This window comes from Hoplias malabaricus, chromosome 7, assembly GCF_029633855.1.
Source record: "Hoplias malabaricus isolate fHopMal1 chromosome 7, fHopMal1.hap1, whole genome shotgun sequence".
Classification (NCBI taxonomy): Eukaryota; Metazoa; Chordata; class Actinopteri; order Characiformes; family Erythrinidae; genus Hoplias; species Hoplias malabaricus.
The window spans coordinates 18,840,615-18,864,320 of NC_089806.1; the positions used below are offsets into that span (position 1 = coordinate 18,840,615).

A 23,706-nucleotide genomic window follows, 5' to 3' on the forward strand; every position below is an offset into this window, starting at 1 on the left:
GCTATGGCTGAGTGAACTGTTGTAGTTTGGTAGAAACAATGATAATAACTGACGGAACCCGAACCACAGTCCATTGAGAATATGAGATCTCAGCAGCATTCTCTGAAATGTACAAGGATACTTCACAATGTATTTGTGGCTACATCTGGCAAACGAATGTGATGGGTTTCAAATTTACCCAGACCAAGCACATATACACACATTTTATGCCATTACCCTAAGTTAATATTTACAAAATAAATCACAGACAATGTTGTCATTAAGCAAGATGGGTTACAACCTAAAATTTTGGCTGTGGTTTTAAATGAGGGAAATGCTCTGTGAAATGAGGATTAGATAAAATCACATAGCTCTTCAGGAGGAGATGTGTCTACATGGGTTGTCACTCTCTCTAAGGTATGTGGTAAGAGATCCACAGACAGGCCGATCTGCCGCACCAAGTTCAGATTTGCACTTCAAAAGCCAAACGCTGTGAGTACTAAAAACTGAAAACCTTTAAGAATATATGGGAGGTAGTACAAATGGGGAATGGGAGGAAAGAAGAGAGCAAAGTAAAAAAACTGTGTGGCAATTATCCCCTGCTCTATCTGGAAGAATGCTTTTCAGTCTCTGTTAGTATGAAGGTCATACAGGGGGCTTGGTTTGGTAGCTAGTGTAGGAGGCTGGCAGTGTGTGTGTATGTGTGTGAAGGCTGGGGGAGTTGAGGCACTGCATTTGCTTGTCTGGATACACTACCAGAGAGGCTGTGGGGTCACTGCTTTACTAATGTCTCTGAGGGGTAGTATGAAAGATCCTGTTGAAGTGAGATAAACAGAAAACCAGCCAGGTCTTCACAGCAACTAGATAAATACACTTTAAGAACTCTGAAGCACAAAACACAGCTAATGTAGACTTTCTGTGTATTTACAGAAAGATGTGATAAAGTTTTAAAATACAGCTTGCTTAATTTTAGCAAAAGCACAAGTTGTTCATTAAGAAAACAGTCAAATACAGAGAGTCTAAAGCAGTAGACAGTTGCAAGCATTGCCTATATGTGATCAGCAGCAAAAATTAAGGCACCAAGGCCAACCTTCCCTCCCATGACAGCTCATTAGAAGTTTTCCCATGGTCCAGCAGGAGGCAAAGGGAAAGTTTTCACTCAATTGGAGCTGTAACTAAATTTGAGTTTACTGTCAAATTTGTTCCATTGTTCCACCCACCTATGGTGATTTAATATTTTTTTACCAGTGAGTCTAAAACTTTCCTATAGCAAAGTATATAAACAGAAAAGTAGTTAAAAAATTAAAACATTCCCCACCCAAAAAAACAACTTAGGGTGTTCTTATTTGTAAAAGTTACAGTGACTTTAAAAAGTGTGATTTTTCTAATTCTTAAATAATAACATTTTCAACTACTTTTTATAAAAGTACAAATGCAGTGATTGTGGCTTAATCCAGGAAGGGGTGAGTGTGAAGCTCTCCTATTTAATATATTTAATGATGGTTATGACATGCAGACAGATCAAGAATCAATGAAGTTAATAACAGGCAAGCGTAATTTACACAGCCAATCATTGATCAAGGTTATTGGCTTCTGGATGCTAAGACTGAGCACTTTTGTACTGAATTTTAGTACGGACTAAAATGGATGTTTAAAATACTCTGTAGCATATAAATAACCCTTTCAATACTATAACGGTAATGGATTTTGATACCCAGCCCTGTGTGAGCATAAGGGTTTATTAATTGCCTAACCTTCAGATCATTGGGCCTCCACTGGAGCTCACATGTGATTCATGATCATCCTGACATGCAGTATAAAATTAGTAATTATCATTAATGAAAGGAATGGAAGAGGAGAAATCTCACAATAAGAAGCCATTCCTCACTGAGCCAGTGAAGAAGTCATGATCTTATGCTCCGTCTGCCGGCGATTCATTACTTCACTCACAGGGGCATTTGGAGTCCTGTAGGACTATTAATTGGAGACAGGGTATGCTCTGAGAAAAGACCGTAGGGTGCCAGGTGACAGGGAACAGAAAATCCTGGCACAGAATTGATGACAAGCTTTCTCCTGGTGGAAATGACTCTGAAGGTCAGCCAAAGAAAGAGAAAAAAGCGAAATCTTATAGGTAGAAAAAAAGAAGCCTTTCGAGGGCAAGGAACAACCTTTTGATCTTGCCTTTTGTCAGTATGTACAAAAGAAGCATTGTACCGCTTGGGACAAAGACCTGCAACGATAGAGTGGCCGTTTCTGTAGATTTTGAGGACAAGCGCAGAAAAGTGGGGGAAACCTACTCTTTCACTCAAAAAGACTTTCAATAGACATGAACCAGTTTAAAAACAGTAGAAACTAAGCAGCTCACTCCATTGAAAAGAAACACCCTTTGTTAATTCCCACCTTTTGCCCATGAGGCTAGCAGGCTTAGCCAGGCCAAGATTGCTCTTGTTGGGTTGTTTCTTGCGCCGGGTGAGCTTCTTTCGCCCGGGGCCACTGCAGGGGATCTCCTCTGGTTGATGAGCTGGACTGCTGCCTTTACTGTTAAGATCTCGCAGCACATCATAATTAATTTTACTTGAAATCTTCTTCTGTTCAAGCATCTTCTCTATTGCCTCTCCAGCCGTGCTGGCTCGAATGGGCTCACGCCTCTTAGATGGCTTCTTGGGCTGCAAAGATATAGAATTAGACAAACTGAGAGAAGAGGAATCCATACTGGTACGTATCTACAGAGTTAATACATGGGTAGTGGTCTTTCAAGGCAAAGAATCCTGTACCATACTGGAACTGTATTCGAACAGATGTCAACAGATTACAGAATCCCATTAGTAGTGTGTAAAAGTGATTCAGTCAATGTGATCATGAGTGATCTTCAAAGACCAGGTTTGCTATGTGCCAGAGTGGAACAAATCCCTGCACAGCAGCACTGCTTCCTACTCTGGCTACTGTATCTGCTATCAGGATCAGGTTCTCTGCACATCATTAGAGGTCTGGCAATGGGGCCGGCTAATCCGACCTGGCTGAGAGCAGCAGTGCAGATGTCAGAGCAGACAGGTTAAGCACAGGCAACTCTGTGAGTCTGGTAGGGAGAAACTGGAGGAGTATTCCAGGAAAATAGGAAGTAAGGAACTCCCTCAGATCAGCAGCTGTTCTGTGTCTGAGGAACCTTGTGTGAGAGAGGAGTAAAGGCCAACACATCTGTTCACCAGTGTCACCCAGACACATACACACTTACTTTCTCCTTATAGATCCCTTGCTCCTTCTCCTTAGCTATTCTTTCCTCTTTTTCTGTAAAGACAGGAGGGAATACATTTCAGAGGATTTTCTAGAACAGTACAGCCAAGAAAATTTTTATAGACCAATAATTTAAGTAGCTCGCTAAATTATATTCAGCAAAAAACAATCTTGAGTTCACCGTTTGCTCTTTCTTTACTGCCAGCATAGTATATTTGGTGTTCAGCATGGCTCATTAAGCAAGACACAAGTTACACAATACAGGCACAACACAATTAATCACAACAAAACATAAAAATAAACAATATAAAACAGAGTGTCATTCCATGTCTAAATAAAATGAAGTTATTATAACATATGGCCTTTTGAATAATCTGTATCTCAGCTCAAATACTTTATGTAAGATGCGACTATGGTCATAGGGCATATTTAGGTCACCATACCAGGCTGTGGACTCATAGGCTATAACTACTTTGGAAAATCTACTAAAAAGGTGTCCTCTACTAATATTAAAAATATTTAATCTCCTTAAAAAGCTCTGTGTCTGGCCACTCAATATCAGATATCAGATCTATAACCAGACAAAACTGTAAACATTTAAAATAAGTTACCCACAAGTTAAATTTATATAAACTTGAAGCATGATGAAGCATTATTTTATCTTAATCTATCACAGTCTAGAACCAGGCAAGATAAATATCCTGACATTTGACTTTAGATCTGAGGATAAAAGCTCAGGAAGTAGCCCACTTTACCTAATGAGGTTTTAAAAAAAAATAATAAAAATGAAACCCCTTTCTGTTCAGGCTAATTTAATTTGAGCCTTTATCCTTCTGGGCTGCACACCAGCTGGGACCAGAGCCATCCGTGTTTGCAAGAACTGAGCTGTGAGTTAATGAATGTGTTGAGTTGCTCTGCCTGTTCTCTTACCTTTCTGTTCCCTAAGATACTCCTCATTCTGTTTCATCCAGAGCTCTGTCTTAGCTTGCACTTCCTTCTCATTTAGAATGTACTGTAGAGAGGAGATTAATGTTGATAAGTGGCAACTGCCACACAGACAGAATGCACTATCACAAATTGTAGTCTAATTTGAGATAATAATGGATGGAAGATTCAGGCCGTGACTATTTGAATCTCACCTTAACAGGCTATAAAAGCTCACAGATACAAATGGCAAGAGCAAACATAAAATCTCACATTACAAACAAGAATGGCAGACCTTTTCAATCTCATCTTCATCAATGCCTTCCAGATCAAGCTCGCCGTTGTCGGAATTGTCGTCAGCTGAAAGAGAAAAATGAAAAGTGCACAAATTAATAAATTGAAAACCACCAAGATTAGCTCCGCTTCTTTGAAGCAGGCTCTGATTTTAACCTTTCAATAAGCCTTAGCGAAAGGTGTCACAGGGCAGATGACAGATGACATTTATAGGAAGCAGGGAAAAGTTGATTATCTGGATCTCATGGTGAGCTTCCCCAGTCAGCCAGCGAACACCCAGGGGCGTGATTCAACGATTACTGCCCTGCCACATCAGCAGGCAGGTAATGCAGCTCAGTACCTCATTTCTAAATGAAACAGAAGATAATCTCCCTGGCTGACTGGAGACCAGAGAGTGCCCGGACAAAGAGAGGCAGCTACAGAATTCCAGTCCTAATTGGAATTCCATTTCAGTGAGAAACCGCACCATTTGATTGGATTTCTGTCAATAACACATGCCCCTGCCGTCTTTTTGTTGTGTAATTGCCAGTAATAAGCTTAGCAGTGATGGGAAAGGATTCTGAGTATTCCTTAAATATTTTTCCAAATTATTTTGAAATCCCACCAGTGAGATACATTAATACATATGATTAAATTGCATGTTTAGGTAAACTGCAAAAACTATTCTGCACTGTGTTAATTGCATGACCCGCTGCACCACAGACTCGCATTAATATAGCTGACGAGCATCACACAACATAATTAGCATTTGCCAGAAGGAATATATTAATTTCAATGAGACCCAGGTGAAGCGTAATCTGTAAATAGAAATCAAAATGCACACAAATGCCAAATATGCCTGTAAACATGGAATAATTTGCCTAGGAGTTTTCAAGTCAGACAGAATCACACCTTCATTTTAGGATTTCACATACTATTTTTACAGTTTCATATTTTAAACCTCTATTAAGCGCTTTAAATGGATTCTAATTGTAAGGGGTTAACAATACAGCACACAATGCCAAACTAAATGATGCACGACTAACACTTCACAGTGATTAAATTATGGATTCAAATCCACCACCAAAGCTGCAGAGCAACACAGGATGGCGCTTTCAAGCCGAATCTATTCAACTTTCTGGAATAGCTGCGATTCCTCTGTATGTATCAGAGCCTGATTCCTGAGACTTCAAAAGCAGAGTCTTTTGTGACATAAAAGCCTTCTTCCCTGATAATTAAGAGCTGTGAGAGGAGTACTGAGGGGGCCGGCCTGAGATATTGCTGTGAATTAGACAAGCTTCCACAGATCAGGACCTCTGCAGACGTTCATTAGCCAAACTGAGCCGTGCCTTCTCCGTGACCTACGTCACATGCATGTCTGCACACACACACGCACACACAAACACATGCACCCATACACCCCCATATGAGCATGCACCCTGACACACCAGCACTCAGAAAAAAACAAGGGGAAGGCAGGCGGAGCTCATAAACAAAGAAGGGGACAACCAAGCGGATCAGGAGAGGAGCTGATTTTATGTGCGAGATAGCAGAAGAAATTGGGTCACAATCTGTCAGCCATCTTAGATTCCCCTTTCTTGCTCCTGTGGGGTCTAAGACACTTTAGATTATGGCTGCATTGAAAAAGAGAATCACACTGCAAAAACTAAAGTTTGCGAAAAGACTGACACTGTTCTGTGATATCAGCTGCTGAATAGCAGTTTAAATGCCAGTGTAACAGCCAATGCTAAGAAAACTAAATCATAGGAACTGTAGCTAATATTAAGTTCCTTGGATATTCTACCTATATAAATAGTATCAGTGTACAGTTTAAAGAGGTAGGTTGCCTCCAATGGAAATTCACCACTGCTATCTAAGCTCAAGGTCTAGTGAAGTAGAACTGAATCTATTTTTCTATTCCTCTACATCTAACAGAAACATGACTGCGTGATTTTGCTAAAATTAAACGGTATATAATAAACATTATCCAGATATAGAAACTTCCTGAAATAGTAGAGCAGGGTGCTCGGCCACTTCTGTAAAGGTCAAAAGGGAGAAAGCTTACAGCAATCATGCTCCAATGTACAAGATAGTCATAACAGGCTTCTTCTCCTCATGTTTTATCTCACAAGCCAATGCTGTCAATAATTTTCACCACATGTTTTCCACCAAGACAATTACTCACTAAAACCTCAGTTAAATTACCCTGTCCACACCTGAGGATTTTCTTGGGAGGAGCATGCAAGTCAAATATTTGACTGGGGTTTTCTTTGGAAAGGCAGTGATAGCGTGCTCATCCAGGCAGGCATGGTCTGACATGGGCACAGGGGTGTGCGTGATGGGGCTTGTTCAAGGGCAGCCTGCAGTGGCTGTCACATATCAAACCCAGTGGAGCAAATCAGTGCTGCTCCTCAGAGCAATAGCGCAAATCACTAAAGGGGGGAGGTAAGGGACATCAACGCACGATTAGGTTACTGCTCTGCAGCATATTGGCAGAGATTTGCAGCCGCGGAGCTGACCGGGTCGCTATGACGGCATCCTCCACCTCAACCGCTAGCTTTTTTCGTTGAGAAGCAGAGAGGATCACCAAGAGGTCATTCACTAGCTGTGTCACTGGAACAATACAAGAACAACTTTCAAATGGAAAAGTTTCTGCTCATCTCTAGGCTTGCATTTCAATTCTGGAAAAGAAAGGCACTTCCCAGTTTCTCCTCTGCACATTACCTCATGGGAATCTCTGCTGCCATCTTAAAGGCATTCTGAAGTCTTAAAGGCTTTGAAGGAAGTTTCTACCATCCCACCAAACCCTCAATTTGACTTGAGGAAGGGAGTCTAAAAAACTGTAAACTTCAGGCAGTGCAACATCGTAAAATCCATTTCAACTATTTCTCGCAACCCATCTAACGTTAGCTGAACAGCTATGATCATTTTATTATGGTCTGTGCAGTAAATCACAGTTTCGCAGTACACATTTAAACTAGCTCATTCTAGTTAATGTTATAAGTAGTGAAACTAGTGAAAAGCTTTGTGGTGTGTAATCTGCTTAAATTAAATTCTGTAATGATGTACAAAGTATACGTGGACGTATTGGTTGCTAAATTGTAAACAGCAAAAATCTGTATGCATTTTTATATTGTCTTATTTAATACTGAATATTATTTCAGACAATGTCATTGTCAATATATATAATGTGAACTGATGTATGAGGCATAGAAGATACAGTGAGGCAGTTGCAGATGGTGGACGAAAACTCAGCGAAAAAAAAGAAATGGAATTGGGGGCAAGTGTGGCAAAAGGCAGCCGCCACCAGAGCACGCATTAAGAGAGATTGAGTTAGGCTCATGGCTGTGTAATTTAGTTAGAGATGTTTGGCGCTCATGTAATGCTGAGAGGCACAAGAGTACATGAGGAGCCAGTAAACTGCTACTTGTAGCTGGAAGATATCTCTAAACAACAACAGAACACGAGTGCATGACAAGACAGAGAACAAACTGCAAGCTGAAATGGAAATGCTGAGCAGTCAACATGTTTTATGGAAGGAGCCTTTAATATGACTGTGCACTTGAGTGAGCATAATCCAAATTACATAATGAGTCATGTGAATCATTATGCAAATAAATAGATAAGCTTGATGCAGCACAGTGAAATGCCACAGAGATGAACAAATGCTGAAAACATGCTCAGTTCATTTAGGGTAATCGCCACTGATGAAAAATACAAATTATGCTGTTCACCAAACAATGTAGATAGGTTATAAATACTTCACGGGAAAAAAATAGCTGAAGCTCAGCTTGATAACTGTATTAAGCCTATTGTATACAGGGACAGAATGTACCATTTTGTTTTATTAATTGTATAGTAGGTAAGGATTTGTATCAGAAAACTCTTACTGGAACCACCATGAGTAAAACAACCTCGGCAAACAGTAAAACAAACAGTGTTGGGGGTGGGGGGGGGGGTCCCTTGCAAAATATCACAAGGAAAGACAAAGGTATATAAATAAAATAAAACTGGAGTTTTAGAAAGTACAGTTATATTGAGTCCTTATAAGGGGACATCTCACAACACAACCATACAAATCTCTATATAACACCAGATTAACAGAAATTAAAAAGACAGAGAGAGAGAGAGAGAGAGAGAGAGAGAGAGAGAGAGAGAGAGAGAAAGAGAGAGAGAGGGGGGGGGGAAACTGCTTTTCTGTTGCTTCAAATACACAAAGAAAATCCACAGGTGCTTCTTTCCATTCATCCACTGTAATATTAGTTTCCAAGAAACTGTTTATGAGAAAAGGGAATAAAAGAAGAACATTTGCAAATACAACAATTAAACTGCTAGTGTTCTCTGAATAATTTAATGTCACTAAATTTGTTTTAGATTTCTTGTATTATTGTATTATAAAAGTACAAAAGTGCATAGTAAAAAAATAAAAAACAAAAAAAACAACAACTCCTGAATAGAATATAAAGTGTAGTGGAGGCAAAGGGTGGACACTCAATAATAAAAAACTGACAATTATATTCAGTTGGACTTTTCTGTCAAATGTACGTTTCTGCTTTCTTCTGACCTGCAAAATAAAAGAAAAGAATGTTGGCCTCTGACCTTTGCAAAGGACTGCGTCGGAAAAAAATACATCAGAGAGCATGCTTCCAATGAGTCCTCCAAGGTCAACTTAAGAATGAAGAGCTGTTTTTTTATCTTACTGATAGCATTAGTGATTACATGTCCAAAAGCTTTAGCAATATTACAACAACAATGAATAATAACGCTGTAATTCTGCCTTAAATGACCATGTGAGTGTGTGATGCCTTGTAATGGACTTGCACACTGTCCAGGGTGTGTTCCTGCCTTGTGCGGAATGATTCAAGATAAAATAGCTACAAAGAAAGAAAGAAGGAACAGAAGAATGAAAGAAAGAAATCAGAGTCAAAATCTAACTCAGATTATAGTGTCCAAGTTAATACAAAGTTCACTTGGCTAAATATAAGTGACCAAGAGCCTTCATATACTCAAGTTCACTTTAAACAGATGTAGTCCACACTCTGCACGTGATTATAAAGAACAGTTTACACACTCACTGTATTTTCCAAACATAGCACGTGGCACAAATCAGTAGCAAACATTCTCAAATCTGTCAATTAGGTCAACACTAGCGCATGTCTTTCAACCTTTGCTGCTAAAAACTAACAAGCCTGACTTGAGGGAAAAATAACAACTCAGTCTAACGTAGGCTCAGTAGTTTTAAAAATTAATGACGACAGAGATTGTGGATACTGGCAAGATTTTATAAGTCCTCCAATCACCCGGTGTCTGAAATGTGTCTTACAAGCATTCTATGGCGTATTTCACAAGTTTAAAATTTTATGCCCTGTTTGTATTCCACTTGTGCAGCACATCAGATCCAACCATATGTGAAACTGTTTCTTAAACTGAACAGCTTCTTTCTGACATTAGTATTCAATCTGAAGCCCAAAGGAGGATAAATTTTCAGCGCCTTTGGTTCCCACAATCCCTTAGCATCTTTTGATCTCGCCAAACATTTCCATCAACTTTTGCCTGAAAGGTTAATAGCTGCGTTTGCCTGGGGAGGCTTCACTTTTTTTTTTCCCCCCTCATGCTAAGCGCCATCTACAGAAGATCCACTGCACTTAGCTGTCATCTGCAGCAATGCATATTCCATTCCTCTTCTCTCTCTCTCTCTCTCTCTCTCTCTCTCTCTCTCTCTCTCTCTCTCTCTCTCCTTACCTCTGGCCATAGGCCTATCACTCTGAATCACGCACAGCTGCCTGAGCTCACAGCAGCCATTAGATCAATATTTTACCCACATAGGCAGAAGCAGCAGTTGCACAGCCTTTTGGCAGGGGATTGCATCCACCCCAGTGAGGGAATGAGGGAGGGAGCACAGCGCCAGGCTCACTCAGCAGAAGCAGAGCTGGGAGGAGGAAGCTGCACAACATTGCTGTTTTCTGAGCCCTGTCAGACATGAGCTTCTGAGCAGCTATGCTTTACATTCCCAACAGCAACGAGTACAGATAAACGCTCACATAATAATGTGTATAGCTTCATGATCACAATAAGCTAAAGAGGCACTGAACAGGTGAATGTGTACATTTGCTGACTGTGTCAGTTGCTACATTTGTAAATGCCTCAGTATAGTCTTCAGGTTCACAGAAATCAAACCAGAACATTCCAGAAACTATTCTCTGCTAAATTCCCTACTCTCTGAACTTGTCTTCTAACATTTTATAATCCAGCTATATACTTGATTTTCTCATGAATATAACAACAACAACAACAACTACAACTAACATATTTTCTCTCTAACTTCATGCTTCTCCTGCTATCCCTGCTTTCTTTCTCTCTCAATTAGTCTAATTACTAAAGCTTTGAAACCACTACAGAATAATTGGGCCAATTTGGGGGTGACTGACTTCTCCTTATGATCACAAAAGGTGTCCAGATTTCAGGCTGGTCTTAAATGATAATCTCCACAGATTATCCTGTTGTTTGGGTTTGTAATCCAGTCTTAATCCATCTACTCTATTCACATTCAAGTCATGGCTGACCTGATTTTAAATGTTAAATATTAACTATGTTAAATATTTACAACAGCATCTAGTAAATGGGGAATGGCAACTGTCTTGTATGAAACAGAGAAAATAACCAAAGAGAGCTGAGCTTAAATGGAAGAATAAAAACTGATTCATCCAAATTTTATAAACATAATAAAGGTTTTTACTACTACCACCACTACGTGTATTGCTATGTTATCTTAACATTCATTCATTCATTCATTCATTCATTCACTGTAACTGTTCATCAAATTTGGGGTCGTGGTAGGCCTGTAGCCTACCCGGAATCAATGGATGACCCAAGTGACCAATGTAGGGTTTGAACCCACAACATCAGGACCCTGGAGCTGTGTGTGACAGCGACTGAACCTAACTGAACATTCACTTTCCCAAAATTCATTCATTCATTGTCTATAACCGACTTGCCAGTTCAGGGTCGCTGTGGGTCTGGAGCCTATCCGGAATCACTGGGTGCAAGGTGGGATCACACCCTGGAGGAAGCGCTAGTTACTCACACACTCACAACTATGGACACGTTTTTTGAGTCGCCAATCCACCTACTAATGTGTGTTTTTGGACCGTGGAAGAAAACCGGAGCACTCGGAGGTAACCCACGTGGACACGGGGAGAACACACCAAGCTCCTCACAGACAGTCACTTGCTTCAGGGTTGAACCCACAACCTCAAGGTCACTGGAGCTGTGTGACTGCGACACTACCTGCTGCACCACTGTGCCACCTGCTTTCCCAAAATATTTTCTAAAATCATGATTGTTTTCTTGCTAAAATTTTTGCTTTTGCATATATAACTATTATAAAATAAATGGGGATATCCTGAACTGGTTAGGATTCTGGTTTATGAGCATAAAACACAATCCTGAATATTGAACATAATATTGAACAGCTTAGTTTGTGAGCTTTGTTGATTAAACACAATCTCTCATGAACTTTCTCATGCTATATCCGATTCCCCACATTCAAAATGGGGTAGGATTTTCTAAATTATTTTGTGTTAGCCAGGCATAAAAACATGTTTGTCAAATCTGGTCTTGGAAAATCATGACGTAAGGTTCAGGAGTATGGTAGAGTTAGGACTGCAACCCCCTTACTTCATACAATTCATACAATTATTACTATCCTCACTGTATTTTTTTTATAAACACATTTACTTTGTCGTTTGTTTAGTTAGCTGTTGTTTGTTCTGTTAACTGTTAATGAAGGGTTACAAATTAAGTGCACACTACCCTTACTGGATGATTACATCTTCAAGAGATTTATTTTTCCTCTTTTAAACATTCTAAATGTTACCATTTTTAAAATCCACTGATGTTTTACTTAAACTGACAACCTACTAATTAGAGATAACTGGAGTTATGTTCTGCAAAAAAGTTCATATTGACTTTTGAGTTTGTAACAAGAAAGTAACAGATATTGAGCTCAGTATATATGGTGTGTGTGTGTGTGTGTGTGTGTTTGTGTGTGAGAGTTTTAGAATTTTGTGATTCGTAAGTTCCTGACATGTTAAGTATCCAAGTCCTTTCCAATTTCATGAATTACACACCCATTAAAATTGCTCATTAGTTATGAGTCTGACAGACACTTTGTGAGGGTGCTGGAGAAAGCTTCTGCCTTCCAGGATGATCCCTCTTTCCGTATCAGCTACTGCTGCTATGAAATGGCGGGGTTCAAACAAGGTTCAAAAAAAAAAGAAGCCACAGCAAAACAACCTACTGAAAGAGGCCTAAGGAAAGGCTTCCTTTTCTCATCCTTCTTTCACTTTATCTCTTTGCATTACCATACTGCAGAGAGGCTAGCCACCTCTCTTGAGAGTTAGGAGCGGTTCTGAACGTGTGTGATAATGGACCCAATGCCCTTTTTATCCCCCATCAGATAGTATTCATACTTTAAAGCACTGAAATGCTCCGCTCAGAAAATATTTTGATTACATAAGCGTGCACTACTTACAACCATTTTCTAGGGTAAGAGTGGCTTGCCAGTCAGAAATGGGGCTGCTCTAAATAGACTCTGGTAAGAAGAAGGAGGTCGTGAAATCAAGACTTGTTCGTTCCTCACTATAGCTGTGGCAGAGTGTGAATGAGAAGGAAGAAAGAGAGGGTGTTAAGGTACTTCAGGCTACAGAGACTGAAATAGTCCTGGAGGACCCAGCTTGAGACAGCCTAGAGAGAGAGAGAGAGAGAGAGAGAAAGAGAGAGAGAGGAACTCCTCAGTACTGACAGCCTGTCAGAGTGAGAGATGCATCTGCCAGACCTCACACTTATACTGCTGCTTGCACTATCACTCTCTCCCCCATTTTTCACAAAATCTCTCCAGCACATTCTCAGGCACTCCCTTTCTCACTCCACAGCTCTCACTCCCTCTCTCTCCACTTTCTGTCTGTCTAACACTTTCACTTGCTCCCATCTAGCACAACAATGAAACAGTCTCTTGTTCTACCCTTCCTTTCACAATGCTCATTCACATGCACCACAGGTACATGCACCTTCTCAATAAGGAGCATTTTACAGTTGTTGGGAAGTGCTGAGATTTTGCAGTCTGCTGCGCATTTTGTTGTTATTGTTGTGAAGGAGGCGGATTTATTCCTGTGGAGGACAGAGCAATAAAGCCATGTTTAGTGGATACTCTAAGAGGCTTTCACTACTGCAGAGTCATCAGCCAACCCCACCCCCTCACCAACACCACCCCACCCTGAACCAAACACACACACACATTTCACAAAGGACAACGGTGACTAGAAATTATATTGTCCCATGACTGACCCGTGAAGAGTGAAATAATATCCCATGTGCACAGCAGCCCACAGCCCACATCTACCCTGGCTTTACCATGAAGAAATACAATACTGTTTCAGGGACAACCTGATTCTTTGGACATTTTTTTTTTGGAAAATGTATGAGTAAATGTGCCAAAGCATGCTAAAAGAACTGGTTTCAACTTGCAATAAACTATGCAACAGACCTTTAGGCATCTAACAAAGAAATGGTTTATTTCTCAGATTCATAATACACCACACTTAGTATATTCAATCTCCATTGATAGTTAAGCACAGTTTTTTAATGTCTTCTTTGAGGCAGGAACATGAATGGGTGACATTGTAAAGAGTCAAAAAACACTGCAGGAATATTTATTTCAAGAGGCCCATTTTTAGACCCAAATTTACAAATACACATTCTTGTGTAAGAAGAGAATTTATTCAGAATCCATGGTTTCATGATTGACGGTTTAATTCACACCTCTAACAGTGAGGCACTGGCAAAGGGAGCTGAGAGTGATCATCACACCATTTGCAGGGGATATGTAAAGCTAAAGGCACAGTAGCAAAAACAGCCTGTTTAATTTTGTTTAATTCTTAGTGATAAACCAAAGATTGTGTACTGAAAATAGCTATAAAAAATAATAGTCTGGTTTGGTGTATAAACACATACAAACAGCCTAAGCCATGTTCATCAGAGTATGCATGGTAAGAGGCATATTTTGCTTAAAGGCAGTGCTCATGATTTCAATGAAAAAAAAAACACTTTTTATAAAATTCTGAGGATGGTTCCTCACCATTTGCCAACTCTCCAGTCTGTTTGCATGCTCGAAACAGGTCTAATATGTTTACGAAGCTTTAGTGTCTGGAAATGGGCAAAATAACTAAGGGTTTTGGTCCAGTATGCTAGGCTTTCTCTCTCTGCTCACAACAGGTAAAAGGAAACTGGAAATATTAAGACAATGAATAGATTTCCAATCTTTGAAAAAGCATGAACCGAGATGAGAAAATTGCTCTATTCCTGCTCCATAGGTGGGTAATATTGACTTATTTTTGCTGCAGATTGAACTGACTCTAATTCTAGAGACTCTAAATGCATGAAAGTAAACACAGACCGAGAAGTACAACAAAAGTAAATAACTTGTAAATAACACACACACACACAGACACAAACATACTGTTCCACCATATGTAAACAAATGAGAAAATGTTTACCCACAATCGTAGATGTTGACTGTAAGTAACAATTAAAATAAATAAATTTTCAAACTACTATTACTACTATACTAAACTACTATATTGTTTAAACTGCCACATGTACTCACACAAAAACAAGGAAATAAAACCTGTGTGCTTTTAAACAATATCACAGATATTATCTGTAATATTGTTTTACATCGAAATACAAATAAAGACACAAACAAAACATAAGTTACATTATAAAATTTAAAGAAGTCTGTCCCAAAACCTACTTTCTTACCATCCACAGAAACCAAGGAGTCACTAACCAAACCCGAGTCAATGACAGGGCAGAAGCCAGGGGCAAAGTGCAAAGTGCAATAAAGTGAATAGTCTGAGTTCAACTGTTCAGCAGGTGCTGAGAACAAAACAGTATTGCTGGCTTAAGTGTGGGACATGTCTGCTGAAAACAGGTTTTTCTGGTGTTGGTAAAGATACCATTATTGCATGCTGCATATGTCAATATTTCAGACCCCTTAGGCTTTACTCTGTTATCTCTCAAAGGTACATTAACTCAAGCTGAATGTTCTTTGACTGGATCATGCCTTTAATTACAGACCTAACCAAGCATTGATCAATTCCATTGATGTTTTCTGTATTGATACTGGCTAATGTGTCATGGCTTTTAGTGTACTCTCAACACATATGATAATAATAAAATGCTACTCATTTATTTATTGACTTTCCGATCCAATCAGCAAGGTCGTCACTGAGCAAGCCAAAACACTGGCTGCAATACACTATACGATATGATGTGATAAACCTTTAAGCCTACAGCATAATGCATTTGCTCACTCCCCAGATTTCTCTGTGAAACCTTTCCATTATCATTTTTTTTCCTAGCCAAAACACAATCTCCTTCTAAGAAGGTTCAATTTGTAAACTAAAATACGGCCATGGTAGATGTGTAATATATCTTTTATAAATTTTGCATGCACCAAAACCTAAAAATAATAGAGTTATATATGCTCTTTCTTCTGAGCATCTTCAAAGTGGGATTAAGCAAATACACAGAGTGACTGTATTTTTCAGACACTGCTGCAAAATTCACTTAAAAGAGTTAATGTAAGCAGAAAAAAACATCCTAAATTGACATGATCTATTTATCATGAAGTACAATAAATATGAATGAAATATCTTTTCTGCTTCTCACAATCAAAACAATCCAAAAGAGTTTAATTAATGTGGACTCTGGGGTGGTAAGTCCATGATTCTGAAAAAAAAACAGCAGCTTCTTCTTTTGGATTGCTAATTTTCCTTTTCTCGGTAAAGGCTTCTTAAATGCTGCATGTCAAGAGTGGTTTGATTTTCTCCAACTTCCCAAAGACAAAGGCTTTAAGTACGGTTTATCTGATGGTGACACTTTGGTGATGGTTGATTTACCAGGTCCGTTTTGTGATTGCATGGTTGTTAGGAGTCTCAATTCCAGTTTTGGAAACTCTGGTTTCCTGTTTTCATTTATTTTCCTTTGACCTCTGCCATGTGCATGTGGATTGACTCCTTTGACCTCTAATACCATTTTCAAAAACTCAAAAAAATGTTCTTAATTACTCATTCAAACTGTCCACAACAACATTAGCTCATATACTGCATACAGTCATGCAATGTACACTTATAACTGAGAACCAGTACATGCTGCAGACAGAAGAATGAATTTCTTTACCATTCTAGAGATGTCTGGATAATATTATCTATTATAGTCTGCACACTCAGCATAGGAGAGCAGCTATTGATTAGGCTATAAGCCTAATTCCTTTTCCCTTTAGATTTTGACTTTCCCACACTGTGAGGGGTTGTAAAATAAACCTAGTTTGTTTAATAAAACATAGACCATTTTAATTGTCTGAAACTGAGGCCCAATTAATGAAAGTTAAAGCATCATATAATATGGAGGAAGTGTCTTGAGAGTACTATAGTTTGATGGTTAAGCACACACCAACAGAAAACAAAAAAGAGGATATAAGCTATTGCTCTCAAGGCTCCCAGACTCATTTCCTGGAGCTAAAGGCGAATGTTTCTGTTCTGGTCTGACAAATGGCAAACTTTAGCAAGGCACCAACAAAACAAAAGGAGAACATGCTTAGTAAACAAATCTGATTAAGTGACATTGTACAATGTCAAACAACAGAGTGAAAAAAAAATTATTCAAAATGATCCACAGCAAGTAACATACACCCAAACCCACGCCTTACTCTTTCAATTTCAGGAAAATACAAACTGCAGGCTACAGTTTATAATACTAAAGAGAGACACTACGTCCCATTAATTAACGCAGGCAAAGGATCTGTGATGGTCCCAGGGATTTCTGTTGTGTGTACAGTTCATTATGGCAAAACACAATTTCCTGACAACGGGCGGAGCTGTGTTTTCTTTAGAATCAAATCAGCCCCATTAGGACTCACAGGCTTTAGTCAAAAGTATTATCTGAAAAACCCAAAAACATTACAAAAATAACACATGTTTACATATCAAGGCACTTGTGCCAAAGCAAACTATTCTAGTTTCACACAATGGTAAAAAGTATTAAGTATTCCAACAATAAACGGAGGCAAACGCAGACATCTAGTTGTGAGCACACCTTGTATGATTTCAACTGAAAATCATGAAATAAAATAGGATGCTTTGGAGTCAATGGTCACTATACTCAGTGCTATACTCAGTGCAAAAGGTGGTATAATCTTTTCAGCATTGTGTTGTGGAGCTGGTGAAATCTTTCTCTGTAGTAATGGAGCATCTTCCAATACTTTGAAATTTTTATTTTTTTTTTGTGATTCACAAGTAATTCTCCAACATCAGCACCTGATCTCACTAAAACTCTTGTGGTGGAATGTTAATTAAATTCTCAGAGATATGTTTCACCATTTAGTCAAAAGGTGTTTGACCATACAGTGCAGTCTGTAGTCAATACTGCTGATACATTCTTACAAAACATTTGGTTTGACAAAAACAGAGCCTGTAGATGTATTTCTCAGTGGACACTGTTACTGCTAAGGTAAGGCATGTTCTGACCAGTTTTTTCCACTCACCGGTTTCCCTGTCCTCTGTTATGCAGTGATGGATGGAATCTGTGAGGCCCAAGCTAGCAGCACTGGGCAGGGGTCCAAGCAGAGCAGTGATGGGCATATGTGTAGACCTGCTGGAGGGCTCGGCTGGTTCTTTACCCTGATCCTGTGCCTCTGTCCCACCCAGAATATCCTGCTCCATTTCAGGAATCATTTGGTTGATAAAATCTTGATTAAGGTGTTGAGCTGCGGCTTCCATCTCTTCATCCTCCAGATCTTCATCTCCAGCAAGCTCAGAGGCCAGAGAGGGACTATCATCATTGGTGTCTAAGGGAGAGACACTATTAGTACTCTTCAATTGCACAACTACGCCTGCACACTTGCTTATTTTCTGGGGTACGGTACCTTCTCTGGTGTAGGCAGCATAAATCCCTTTCAGCTTGGGCCTGCTGTTCTCCAGCTCTGTCTCAATCTCATCCCGATAAGAACTGATTTCACCTGCAAAGACAGAGTAAACACATTGCTACTCATTCAAGACACTCATTTAAACACTGCCTCAATCAACCTGCATCCTTTCAGTCATGGAATGAACACTATAATGACAAAGCAGTTCTCATTTTAAAGGGGAATTACACTAGAATACCACATAGCTTCTCATGTCAATATGAAGATGTGATGATGAAAAATATTACATGCACACACGTTTTTTGAGATATGATTATGAAGAGTATGGTATTCTGGATATATTTGTTAGAGATCCTCAAATATCCACCCAACTATAAAAAAATCCTGAGACTTGGAAATTCCAAAAACATCTGTTTGTACCCATAAAGACTGGCTACCAAATAACGAATAATTTGACAATCGTATACACATACTTATTGTTTAGAAATGGAAGTTTATAAAAACAACTTTAGAAAATGTGTGAAATCAGTACTCCCATTCTTTTCACAACAACCAAGCAATGTCTCCATGTGATGTAAGAGGGTTGAGGTTCTGATATAAATACAGCAAAAGCATCGCTGGCAGCAGGAATTATGTCAGAAATGTATTGCATGAAATGTGTTAGAAGACATGAAAAACAGATTTAATGTTCTTTTACAGTGGAATTCCCCCTTTAGGCAATGTTCTGCATGCATGAGGCAAATTGTGAAACATGCACGGAGATTTCTATAAACCACATGTTGAACAGATGCCCTGCATTTTCATCATATGAGCACAACACCGTGTGATCAAGATAAAATTGATTAAATTATCAAAATGCTTTTTTTTCAGCCACAAAAATGCAATTGACAGACATTGATAATGCCTTTACAGGCTGAACAGATGAAGTACAATTTCAGACACTTATATCAAAATCTTATTTCTGTCACATCAACTAACCTTGATATTCATCAAGCTTCTTGGCCAGCTCTTTTTCCAGCTGAAATAAATAAGTGAATTTTCTGTTAAAAGAATGGCTGAGTAATTGAAGACCAAAACTTCCCAAGATGTCATGGCAATGTCATGATTATTTATAAGAACCAACCTGCTGCATTTTTATCTTCTTTTGACCAGCAACAAAAGAAGGTGGGTCACACTCTTCCTCCAGATCTACTCGCATGAACTCATCAATAGTTAGATGACTAGTAGGTGTATCCTCAAATTCTGTCAGCCTAAGGAAAAGTTAGTTCAGTGTGATGAACAATCTGACCAACACTGTCTGGACAATCCAACACAATGGGCAGCACTTTGAACACGTTATAAGTGGTCAGAAACTTGTAAATAACTCATGAAAGAATAAAGTTGTGTTAAAACCAACACACCATTGTTTGTCTTGTGAAATTTCCAATACGTTTGATGTGTCACATGACCCTCTTCCCATTGAAAAAACAAAGGTTGGATCCAAAATGGCCGACTTCAAAATGGCCACCATGGTCACAACACATCTTGAAAAGTTTTCCCCCTCCCATATACTAATGTGCCACAAACAGGAAGTTAATATCACCAACCATTCCCATTTTATTAAGGTGTATCCATATAAATGGCCCACACTGTATTCATACAACGTATATTTGACAAAGAGCCAACTGTCTCATAAATAAACTGTGGTCTCTGACATTTGCACAGTACTGTATGCCAATGTGTGTGGGGTATAAAATGATGTTTAATTCATGACTCTCTATTCATGGTTTCTTTGCAAGGCTGGAGACAATGACAAATATTCTTCTTGAGAACATAGTGCATGTTTGCAATTGATAAAAAAGGTAAACATGAAATGGAGTCGGGAAATCCATATCTGACTTCTTCTATACATAAAAGAAAATGAAGCCAAGAGAAGTCAAATCAAATCATACACACATCCAAAATGTTCAACGACTTACCTTTTCCTTAAAGTGGCCTCACACACCTTCACTACACGAATTACTTCCTTCACAGTGCGGCGGAACTCATGCATGCGGGCTGCCACTAAAAGAGCTGCAAAATTGAGATGTGATCCATTTTCTGCTTGATAATTACTCAACAGGTATTTATTTATTTTATTTATTGGAAAAACATTTTGTGAGCACTGCTACCCCTTTACATGACACATAGATAAAGTATCAGAAGCATTTGGAAAACACTGCTTATAGAACTGGCACATACAGTTGAGCTATAATAATGTTTACCAAGTGCTATACACCTCTACAGTACATGACACAAAGACAAGCCTCCACAAGCTTTCTCGGTTACACTGCCAGCGTTATAGCTCAGTCCACACAATTGCCTCCAATATATTTATGCAGCACCACAACAACACAAAAAGCTGAGCACAATCAATAAAGGTTTAGATACATGTTGCCCACCTCATGGAACCAGGCCAGATTCCTTAGTGAATTTGAACAACCACCTCTTTTCTTTCTTTGTTATAACTATTTGCTTAAAATGATCAACTACAATGTTGAGAAACTGAATCTAAACTTGTCACCTTCTCTGAATACTGTAAATGATTAATGATCAATTATTAATTATTTAGATATTGCAGCAGCAGAGCGAATATAGGAGAAAGAAAGAGAGAGAGAGAGAGAGAGAGAGAGAGAGAGAGAGAGAGAGAGGGAGAGAGAGAGAGAGATAAAGGCAGGCACATAGAAACAGAGAGAGATGATTGAGAAAGTTTGCATGCTATTTTAAAGTGAGGGCATCTTGCTGACGGTAGAGTATGGGGGCTTAAATGCTGGGCTTCAGACGTAGAGAGGTCTGAGCAGCAACACTGAATGTGCAACTCTCTGAGCTCAGGCCTGTTATGCAACGCTGCAACTCTGTTCCACTTTCCATATCAAACTTTAAGTCTAGTAAGAGTTAGCTCCACAGTTTGGTGAAAGCTTTCGGGAGTGAACCCTAATAACATGTCATGACACACTATATCATCTTGCAGTCACACAATGGAATATTCAGACAGAGCTTCCTCTGGGCGATATATATATATATATATATAAAAAAGTGCTGTCAATGTTAACGTTACAATAATGTGATATCGAAAAATGAATGATTTTTACCAAGTTTGGCCACAACATTCTCCCATAATTGTATTATACATTATTTATATGCTGAAATATGGATTAAATGTAATAAAAATTCTCTCTCCCTCTCATACATTCATACACACACTGGGCACGCAAACAGCTGCTGCAAGAAGTTTGACACGTGCCTATTTTTCACGTTTTGTGGTCTGAGCCGTGAGCTGCACACTGCAATTTTCTTAATTAAAGCTTTGTGTTTGATGTTAATTCTCTCCCTGAAACATTTACTCAACAAATTGAGAGAATCTATTTCAAATATCATAAAAACACTCTTTTATTATATATTAGAATAAAATAAAAACAACGTCCTCTAATATACAAATCTACACATTTAACAAGGGAATACTAGCATTTTAACTTGTGATTAATCATAATTGATCAAAGAATATTGTTATGATTAATTTTATTAACTTTAATTGACACCCTTTTATATAAAAACAACCAGCATATGGACCCTGCAGGGTTAGTAAGATGGACCTATACTACAAATATTAAAGTAATCTAATATTTTTCATTATTTTATTTGACAGATACAAAGAACTGTAAGTCTTGTTATTTAAAATATGTTATAAACCCTTTTTCTATTTATAGTGGAGATATTACAACTTGTTAAGAACTTTTACTTATTTAAATATGTCCACAATGCCTTAATTTTCATGTTTTATATTGGCCCAACTGGAAAAATTAGGTACCTGCACCACATAGTCCTGACGGACGTCTTCCTGTGTGCATCCAATCCCTCTTCATCCTCTGCAGTAACCTCAGGGCAGTCATGGAGACTTCATGAGTCTTTTCTCCAAACTCCAGCATGTGGGCAAATCGTGGTATATACAGACATGGATCTGAGAAGAAGGAAACACCATGAGGACTGATGCTTCATTTGTTGTCTTCTAAAAAGTTTCCTTTCAAAAAAAAAAAAAAAAAAAAATATATATATATATATATATATATATATAGGGAACAAGGACTATTGTTCAAGCTATATTTGGGTTGGATACGAGATGATAAACTGAAGTTTCCCTGATGTTGAATATTTTCCACATCAGCTGTCACACACACCAAGAACAAAATCCCCCCAATACATACCTAAAATCCCTCCCCAAAAGGATCAAGCCAGAACAACAACAATGAAAAACTAAAAATAGATTTCCCTATGTGTGAGTGTGTGTCACCCTCCAAATTACTGGCGCTTGCTGGTTCCGTGTAGGTCCCAGACACATTGCGACCCTGAACTGGATAAGTGGTTACTTACAATGAATGATTGCTGCCTTATAAACATTAACCTATTGCAGCCTGCATTCTGCTAAAAAAGTTTTTTATTCAACAAAGCTTGGCTGTAAGTTTAATTGAAGCAGGTTGGTAAAGTAAAAGTTCAGTAAAACTAGAAATAACTTAGTGTTATTGCTAGTGTTTTGAATAAACAGGCTTAACACAGACGAACCACTTCATTGGCATCTTACTGCAGGGTTTAAATGGACGATACTTCTGTAAGGTTCTCCTTGACATTAGGGTGAATCTGGAGCATGGCTTCCCTATAGGGAAACCTCAAACTGGCTTAGAGTCACTCTGCGGGAGCAAATATCCCTCTTTTCCACCTACTTCAAAGTCCTTGGGTAAACTCATTCCGCTGCCCCACTAAAGTACACATCACTGATGTCCTAATAACAGGAAAATGAGTTCAGCTCGCAGAAGCAGTCTGCCACAATCCTATATGAGGAAATGCTGCATGGACTCCACCAGTGCTTGAGGGACACTCAAATCCCCAAAGACCTCTTCTGTCACTTGCCTTTTCCTCACTCATATAGGCAATTTTATACTAAATTATCGTATTATTGCACTGAAGTGCAACAGTGGAGGAGCTGATCTTTCTATGCCATCTGGGAAACAGGAAGCAGTCATTTCAGGAAAATTTAATTTACACATGTGACAATTCTCTGAGACGTTCTGTACTACACTAAAATAGAAATTGATCTGGAAGCCACTATTTCACCCAGGCTATTGGGCTAGTGTGATTTGTGAGAGTGTGTGGCTGTCGAACACTGATTAAAAAAGGTGATGAATGAATGCAAGCAGACAGGAGGGTCTCTAACAATCAGAATAGTGGGAAGTTTCAGTGGAACAGAAAGCCACAACACTACCACAGAGGGAAAAATACATGAATCTTGGTGGGGATTTAGTGCT

At 38.9% G+C, this 23,706-nt stretch overlaps 1 protein-coding gene across 1 annotated transcript in view; it reads right to left on the reverse strand.

Annotated features, from left to right (window-relative positions):
• The window catches only part of brf1b (BRF1 RNA polymerase III transcription initiation factor subunit b), a 64,366-nt gene that overhangs the window by 16,246 nt on the left and 24,414 nt on the right, over positions 1-23,706 (reverse strand). The window contains exons 7-16 of the mRNA XM_066676822.1: positions 22,218-22,367; positions 20,350-20,443; positions 19,515-19,641; positions 19,370-19,409; positions 18,392-18,484; positions 18,011-18,313; positions 4,430-4,494; positions 4,141-4,222; positions 3,212-3,264; positions 2,380-2,645 (exon numbers count right to left, since the gene is read on the reverse strand). Of these exons, the coding sequence (XP_066532919.1) occupies positions 2,380-2,645; positions 3,212-3,264; positions 4,141-4,222; positions 4,430-4,494; positions 18,011-18,313; positions 18,392-18,484; positions 19,370-19,409; positions 19,515-19,641; positions 20,350-20,443; positions 22,218-22,367 (1,273 nt within the window). The remainder of the gene's footprint in view (positions 1-2,379; positions 2,646-3,211; positions 3,265-4,140; positions 4,223-4,429; positions 4,495-18,010; positions 18,314-18,391; positions 18,485-19,369; positions 19,410-19,514; positions 19,642-20,349; positions 20,444-22,217; positions 22,368-23,706) is intronic.